We start from the raw sequence: 9,396 nt of genomic DNA on the forward strand, positions 1-9,396 counted from the left end.
CAGAGTAACGGCAGTTATAAAAATGTAGTATATATAGTTATATAAGTGGCAGGGCTTGTAAACAAATATTATACAAGTCACCGCTGTCGCCGTCTCGGCAATTTTGAGGGTAGGGACCTGTCTACTCTCTGGCTCCGCGTAGATTTAGACGACCGCGTATCTATGCGTGTGTCTACAGGTCCCATAGTGGTAACGCAGAAACCGATTATCTCATGGGCTGCGTTCAAGCGGCAATTGACGACGTGCTTGCACAGATCCCCTCCGCTAAAATCGTAGTCTTGGGTGATTTCAACGGGCACAATGCCGAATGGCTTGGATCACGTACCACAGACTACGCAGGGCGATCTGTGCATAATTTTGCATTGGCTTATGGTCTGTCCCAATTGGTTGAGTCGCCAACGCGGCTCCCGGATGTGGATAGCCACATGCCGTCCTTATTAGATCTTCTGCTGACTACACATCCCGATAGTTACCAGGTCTTTGTCGACGCCCTTCTCGGAACGTCCAACCATTGCCTGGTCAGGAGTGTAATGCCTATCCGACGCCAACGTCGCAGACCACCAGCAACCCGCCGCGTTTGGCACTACAAGTCAGCAGATTGGGTTAGGATGCGTTCCTTTTTTGCATCCTACCCTTAGGGCAAGGTTTGTTTCCCTTCGGATGATCCTAGTGCCTGCGCCATTGCAGTAGCCGATGTGATACTGCAGGGCATGGATATTTTTATACCAAGCGCTGTAGTACCGATCGGTGGCAGATCACAGCCCTGGTTCGATGCGTCAGTTAAAGCAGCATCTCACTGCAAAAAACAGGCGTATCGAACTTGGGTTGCGGCGCTGGGCACAAAGGATCCGAACTGCAAAATTCTTAAGAGGAAATATAACCGTGCCTCCAGAATTTTTAAGCGGCAAATCGCCCGTGCGAAGTCTAAGCACGTCGTCAAAATCGACGAGCAGCTTTCCAATTACCCGACCGGAACACGCAAGTTCTGGTCGTTGTCGAAAGCTGCTCTTGGTAACTTCAACCAGCCGTCCATGCCGCCGTTGCACATGGGGAATGACAAACCTGGCCCATACGGCAAAAGAGAAAGCCGAGCTCCTGTGCGCTCTTTTCGCCTCCAACTCGACTCTTGACGACAACGGAAAAACACCGCCGACCATCCCGCGGTGTCAGAGCTCTATGCCTGAAGTACAGTTCAGACAGAAAACTATTAGGCGAGCTCTGTTTTCGTTGGACGTCAGGAAGTCGAGCGGGCCGGATGGCATTTCTCCAATCGTGCTTAGAACGTGTGCCCCTGAGTTGACGCCGGTGCTAACGCGTTTATTCCGGCACTCTTATTCCAAAGGCGTAGTCTCATGTACTCATGGAAGTCAGCCATTGTCCATCCGATCCAAAAAAAGGAGACAGTTCGGATCCGGTGAACTACAGGCCTATTGCTATCACCTCCCTGCTCTCCAAAATCATGGAGAGCATAATTAGCCGCCAGCTTTTAGTATACCTAGAGGGTCACCAGTTGATCAACGACCGACAGTACGCTTCCGCCATGGACGGTCGGCAGGTGATCTTCTGGTATACCTATCACATAGATGGGCGGCGGCTATTGAAAGCAAGGGGGAAGGCCTGGTAGTTAGCCTGGATATAGCGAAGGCATTTGATCGTGTATGGCACAAGGCGCTCCTTTCAAAACTTCCATCATTTGGGCTTCCCGAGAGTTTGTGCAAGTGGACCTCCAGCTTCCTCACTGGGCATAGCATACAGGTTGTTGTCGACGGATATTGCTCGAACCCGAAGCCCATGAATGCTGGAGTGCCCCAAGGCTGTGTGCTATCGCCTACGCTGTTTCTTCTGCATATCAATGATATGTTGGACACCTCCAACATGCATTGCTATTCTCGACCAGTGCCGGGAGAAACTTGTGTCTTCTATCGAGTCCTCTCTCGAGAAGGTCGCGGAATGGGGTAAATTGAACCTTGTCCAATTTAACCCCCAGAAGACTCAAGTTTGCGCGTTGACCACTAAAAAAACCCCATTTGTCGTATCACCGCTCTTCGAGAACACTTCTCTTAAAGCCGCGCCTAGTATCGGAATACTGGGTCTCGAAATCTCAAGCGATTGCCAATTCCGTGGCCAACTGGAAGGCAAAGCCAAATTGGCTTCGAAGAAGGAGTCCGGCCACACATGGAGTATTGGTGTCATCTCTGGTCTGGTGTACCCCAGTATCTGATCCATTTGACCGCGTGCATCGTAGAACAGCTCGAATTGTCGGAGACTCAGTGCTCTGTGAACGGCTGGATCACTTGGCGTTGCGTAGAGACGCTTCATTGTGTGTCTTCTACCGCATTTATCACGGGGAGTGTTCCGAAGAGCTGTTTAACCTGATTCCTGCCGCCGAATTTTACCTTCGCACGACACGCCACAAGTTAGCATATCATCCCCACCACCTGGATGTGTGGCGGTCCTCCACAGTGCGGTTTTCAAGAAGCTTTCTCCCTCGTACTACAAAGCTGTGGAATGAGCTTCCTTGTGCGGTGTTTTCGGGACGATACGACATGGGTACCTTCAAAAAAAGCGCTTACACCTTCCTTTAAGGCCGGCAACGCTCTTGTGATTCCTCTGGTGTTGCAAGAGAATGTGGGCGGCGGTGATCACTTAACACCAGGTGACCTGTACGCTCGTTTGTCCTCCTATTCCATAAAAAAAAAAGTCATTAATCTATACTAATATTGCTTAAATCCCCCTGAAAAAGTGCTCTGAAAGTGCCACGAAGCGTCGGGATAGCTAAAATAATAATAAAAACATAATTTTTACGCAAAAACTAATGTAAAAATAAAGTTACTTTTACACGCATTTTAATCCGTTATAAAGTGTTTTATTTAAAAGTGTAGCACTTGCGTGAATCAAAGTTAATACGTTGGTCTCTTGTGTTATTATTTCTGAAAGCGTTTTTTTGTTAATTTAATAATTTTTAGGATACAAAGGCGAGCTATTTATTTTCTTTATAATCTTCAAACCGTCCAATGCAGTAGTTATAAATTTTAATAAGTTTGTACGCGACTTGGTTTTTGATGAACTTGGAGTTGTTGGCCCGACTTTACTATATCTAATTACGGCCCATTACTCTAATTTAAATTCTAATCAAATATACCTTAAGTGATACCACTCCATTCTGATTTCTTGGGTAAGCACTTAGTACTATCTTGCATTATTACAAGTATCACATATTCAAAAAAAATACCTCCTTTTTTAAAGGACAAAATTGGTAATTTAAGGTATGTTCTTGTTGGATGAAAATCTCTTTTTTCCAACTAACACAATAGCTTTCTTTCTTTTTCCCCTTGCCTCTACAAACGTTGCCGTGGAAAGGCAAATTGATTCGAATATAATAGATACGGTACTTCAATGATAGATCACTTATGTCTTAAGAAGTGCTAAAAGTTACTTTAATTCAAGAAAATTAATAAAGGTTTCCTAAAATTAATGCAGATGTGTCATTAGCTCTTGATCTGATCGGAGCATCGAGGTTGTAATCGATGGTGTATGCTCCGACTTAAAGCCCATAAAAATGGTGTCCCGCAAGGAAGCGTGCTATGCCCCACAATGTTTCTTCTGCATTCAATAATATTAGTCACTCATTGCTATACAGACAACAGCACAAGTTATGCTTCTTACACGTCCGTGCCAACATCTCTCGCGATAGCATCGACGAGAACAGGAACAAACTTGTGCCTTCTATCGAGTCCTCTCTAGAGAAAGTCGCGGAATTGGGTAAAATGTACCTTGTCCAATTTAACCCCCAGAAGACTCAAGTTTGCGCGTTTACCACAAATAAATCCATGTATCATATCTTCGACAACATCTCCCTTCAAGCCTCGCCTAGTATCGGAATACTGGAGCTTGCCTACCACGTACCTATATGTATTTAATTAGATGTTCTTACGGTGATGAAAACATCCTAGAAACACCTGCGGAACTGAAAGGTTGCGTATAAATCACAGCATAAACTAACTCGAACTAGGCTCGTAAGGGTTTGAACCCTGCGGGTGTCTTCAGAAAATAGGCACAGGCGTCGAGATGCGAAAAAAAGGATTTGAGCTGCCTCCCAACTGATAAATATGTTAAAGGATTCTATAATTATGTTGTGATATTACCAAACAGGCATATTATATTATTGGGTCACTATTACACAAATTATCTTGCCCCAAACTAGGCATAGCCTGTACTCTGGGTACAAGACAACGATATATTTAATACAATATACATTATTAATGATGCATAAATATTTAGACATCCATGTCTCGGAAACAAACGTCCATACTCATCATATAAATGTTTGCACCTACCGGGATTCGGACTAGGCTATCTGGGTCTTCTTGTATATGTGTAGGTACATAATATAATGAATTTTTATCTGCGTTTATGTAATTATTTTCATTATTTTGTGGTATAATCAAATGTGGTATTGAAACTACAACGGTAATTGAATATTAATAGAAATTAATTTTAGATACATGTTTAGTATTTATATAATATTCATATCAGTTTGGTGTAGGTAACTTATTTTTTGTTTTTAATTTTAAAACTGTAAAGGAATAATTATTGTTTGTGTTCACCTCGTATGTGCTTATTATTTCAAAGATTTTCACTGTTTTTTCATATTTTTATAGGTCGTAAATAATAATATTTATATACATTATTATTTTGAGAAATAAAGTTCAAAAATTTTTGGTAGGTAGCATTGTATATTATTTTATTACGAAAAACATAATGTTATTATAGTAAGTTTTTAGTAGTACATACATTTGTAGTAGGAATAAGTGGTATTATTATTTAGTAGGTCATTAAAGTAATCTATATTCCATAATATTTTCGTAAAGTTAAAATAATAATAGATAATTGAGAGAGGTGGTCTTATATTTGATATCTAAATAATACTAGGTCGCCCCCATACTTACGGATAAAATTGGACGCCATCTTTATAAAAGTTTTAAAATGTAGTTTTGATGCGTTTCAATAAAGCTAGGTACACGAAATAGCTGAAAATTGGAGTGCCAGATGAGTTCACTGAATAATGCTTAATGAAGAATATAGTTATTTGTGATTCTTTATTGAATCTGAATAAATCCGAACTCTATTTTAAGAGACATGAGAGGTGTTTTTTTTTATGGAATTGGAGGACAAACGAGCGTACGGGTCACCTGTTGTTAAGTAATCACCGCTGCCCACAATCTCTTGCAACACCAGAGGAATCACAGGATCGTTGCCGGCCTTTAAGGAAGGAGTTCGCGCTTTTTTTGAAGGTACCCATGTCGTATCGTCCCGGAAATACCGCACAAGGAAGCTTATTCCACAGCTTTGTAGTACGTGGAAGAAAGCTCCTTGAAAACCGCACTGTGGAGGACCACCACACATCCAGATGGTGGGGATGATATCCTAACTTGTGGCGTGTCGTCCGAAGGTGGAAGTTTCTGAAACGATACGTCATACGGGTACCTTCAAAGATAGGGCGTACACCTTCCATAAAGGCCGGCAACGCTCCTGTAATTCCGATGATGTTGCAAGAGTATGTGGGCGGCGGTGATCACAAAACACCAGGTGAACAGTACGCTCGTTTTTCCTCCTTTTCCATATAAAATCATAATACTACACTATATCAACAATCAACAATCACTGAGACTGTTAATAAGATACTTAATATTATTTTTTGGGGCTAATTTAATGCCTCTGACACAACTTACCTACCGCCAAAGGACGTAAGTAAGTACGTAATTTATTAGGGAATAAGTAACAAAGTGAATTTTATTAACGTTTTATTTAAAACACACTGACGTTAGTTGGTCAACTAGACCATTTGTATCATACTTTAGCTACTATATGCCTCTTGTAACATAAATGTCTACTGAACAACAACATTGGACAAGAAGAAGACTGACAACTAGTGATGAAAAATAGATGGTGAAAAACCCTGGGCTAGCTCGCAATAAGGTGATGATGTGAGTATGGTGGGAGTGCAGGGGCATTGTTCATAATGGGCTCTTACCGTCGGACAGAAGCACCGCTTTAGATATCTGCTTCAAACCACTGCAGAGATTAAAGTAAGAAATTAAACAAATTGAATTTGAACTATTAGGTTCCGTCTGAGCGCTCTTTCCAACTGAGCCAACCGTTCGATTGAGGGATATATATCGCTTTAAAAATAATAACAAATTGCGAGAAATTAAAACAAAGTGGCCGGAATTGATCAAATGAAAGGGTGTGGTTTTTCATCACGATAACTGAAATTGAATTTAGCTGGGAGCCCTAATCTTGCACCTTCAGAGTTGAACCTGATTCGGTCTCTTCAAAAGTCTATTAGTTAACATCAAGAGAAGTTATCTACTTATCGTTTTATATTGATCAGAATTTCCAAATTTCTACAGCAGCGGGATCATGTCACCACTTTCAAGATGGCACACAGTCAACGATAATGTCACATAGGTGTATACAGTCAATAAATACAAATAACCTTTGAAAAAAATACATGTTGCACTCCGGGAGTGCCGGCAGAAGTGAAACATGAACATTAACGTTGTGATTTTTTTTAAATAATGACATGGTTAGGGAATAATTTGGCACGAATTACTTTATTTATTAGTACAAAAGTACTAGCATTTATGTTGTTAACTACGTTATTCATTTATTGCGCTATCGTACACAAAAATGACAATTTATATAACATAAAAAATTTAACACTTCAGAACTATTACAATTATTTTACATTAAAAATTTTAAAGAAAATTCAACTAATCATCCACAGAAAAGTGCTCAACGCCGCTAAAGAAGTTTTCACCTCAAAAATTGTTTTGAGGTGAAAACTTTGTTGAGTATCATATCAAATGAGAAAAAACTTATTCACCAACCTCTTATTAGAAACCAACAGTGTGAAAATTGGCTGCCATTTCCTCAAAAAATATATCAGTATAGTTTTGTCTATGCCCGGAAAACCACATGATAAAGTTATTAAAAGTAAAAGTTACAAAATCTAAAACATTTGAATACAAAACAGTCTAATAAATGTGTAAGAACTCAATTGTGTATTTTTAATATACTTAAACTAACATGCCGTCGGGTAGTACACTTAATAAATAAAACTTAAACTAAAGAAATTCAAAACTAAAAAAAAAATAAACTCTTAATGATACACTAAAACAAGATTTATATGTAAATTAATCGGCTAAAATTATGCCATGAAGCAATGCGCTAAGAAACATTTTTAAAATAATATTTTTCTTTATAATGTTTTGATAATGATAATATTCTATATTAAATATTTTGGACTTATTAAATAGACTGACAATATTATAATGTGATAATATGGAATTACTTTACTCCAACAATATTCAAACTAGAGGAAAATATGATCAAAGGTGTGAAAGGTTCTTTTGTACGAACCTATGTAGATAATATTATGTTTTAGGTGTTTTTACCAATTTTTGCGTTTAGTCAAAATATATTTGCTAGTAAAAATCAAATAAGTGTGTATTTTTCTATGCAACTTACCGTTCGGTGACATATTGAGCGACTGATTAATAGCAGACGAAGGCGCCGGCTCCATCTTCCAGGATGCGCAACAGGACGCCGGCGAGAAGTCAGGTGTTGGGCCGCTGCCCGCCGATATCAACATGGTCTACCACCGCGACAGCATACGCCACCAGGTTCACTACACCACGAACTGATCAGTCCAGCGCCGGTCGGTCAGTTCCGCTCCGCTCCGCACGCGCTCGCCAGAAGCTCAGCCAGAACACTGAAGAGCGCGCTTGTCGAGTGGCGCGCCCACCTCGCCAACTCCCATTAGCACGCCTCGGAAAAAATCTCCACCGAATAATAATAAAAAACCTCCACGGACTCGAGCCTCCGCGCACCTCTCACTCTAGCGCTCTTAATTCGATTTCCGAACGCGTTAAATCCACGCCAGTCTTCGATTCATTTACTACCTTCATGTTCTCTACATTTATAAAACCATTCATGCGATTTTCTCTACTAAAATTATACCCACAAGAATGTTAATCCGTTCCATATTTTTAAGAGTTACGCCTTTACAATGCTGTATTCATAATAAAACTACTTCTACTCGCACTCGTTTGATTCAGCTTAAGCTTGAAGTGTGCGAGAGAGACAGGTGCACTATCGCTTGTGTCAGAATTACAGTAGTGAGCACAGGTGATCTTTTATTAGTTCTGTAGAAAGAAGGTGTTAATGTATACCTTACCCGCTCTATCTAACAGTAGCGTGTGAACGTTTTAAGAGACAGAGGCATTGCTTAACTTAGTTAATTAAGCGCCGCTCTACTTAACCATGCTTAGCATTTTAATAGTTTGAGTAACGTGTGCGTACCATTCTAATTAAGTGTTAAAGAAGTTATTATATACTTTAACATTACGCTTATAGCGTTGTTTTTAGACTGCGTTATATTTTATGTGAATTAACGAGCAATTAAAAATTGTTGTGATTTTAAATTACAACATTGGTTAAGTATTACTTGAAGGACATAGTATGTATATAACCAAAAGTATAGTTCCAAAGATTTTTATTTATTTAAAAAAAACGCTTAACTAGATTTAAAATTATTAATACTATGACTACTTATAACTTAGCATATCTTAATATAAATAAATCGAGTGTCCTGATGTTTGTTTCCAGTTAACTCCTAAACTAATGAACGGATTTAAATGCGGATTACTTGATGGAGTGCACTTCTTTAATCAATCATTTAGTCACACTTGAGAGATAGGATAGTTTTTATATTGAAGTGAGACCCATAATTATTTTTTTTTACAGTATTGTTTTTTGTATAGAATGGAAAAGAATTTATTGACGCACACTTAAACAGTTCTGTTGTGAAACATTATTTATTATTTTTATTAATTATTTCATTATAAATTCACGATGTTATGAAATATTATTGACAAATTCATAAAAAACAGTATATTATTTATATCATGTACAGAACAACGTCTGTCGGGTCAGCTAGTTTTCTTATAATTTATGTATTTGATATTATTGTAAGTGTAGTAGGTAGTTTAAATAAATCCTAACTTTAAGAGTTCATGAATATACTTCCTGAATTGAGCAATTTATTTGAAAATTATTATTAGGTACTATTAAACAAAATGGTTAGAATTGAGACATAATTATTTTTGAAAAATCGAACATGTACTGGCACATATTGGAAAATTTTTATTATATAATAAAATATAAAATTAATTTGAAAAAGAAATAACAATACACGATTCAGAATGATTAATAAAAGCAATAAGGCATAAAATACAGACAATAATTTATATTTATTGAATGTATCATGCACTTAGTATAGGTTTTTATTTATAATTACAGGGAAAAGAGTATTGCCGGAAGGTCTTCACC

General features: G+C 38.6%; 1 protein-coding gene across 2 annotated transcripts in view; it reads right to left on the bottom strand.

Moving 5' to 3' along the window:
* The window catches only part of LOC126969769 (paired box protein Pax-6-like), a 69,689-nt gene extending 61,922 nt beyond the window's left edge, over positions 1-7,767 (bottom strand). For both annotated transcript variants that reach the window (XM_050815329.1, XM_050815330.1), the window contains exon 1: positions 7,534-7,767. In XM_050815329.1, coding sequence (XP_050671286.1) covers positions 7,534-7,657 — 124 coding nt within the window. In that variant the 5' untranslated portion in view covers positions 7,658-7,767. The remainder of the gene's footprint in view (positions 1-7,533) is intronic.
* Positions 7,768-9,396: the final 1,629 nt, after the last annotated feature.

The sequence above is a fragment of the Leptidea sinapis genome, chromosome 19 (assembly GCF_905404315.1).
Source record: "Leptidea sinapis chromosome 19, ilLepSina1.1, whole genome shotgun sequence".
NCBI lineage: Eukaryota > Metazoa > Arthropoda > Insecta > Lepidoptera > Pieridae > Leptidea > Leptidea sinapis.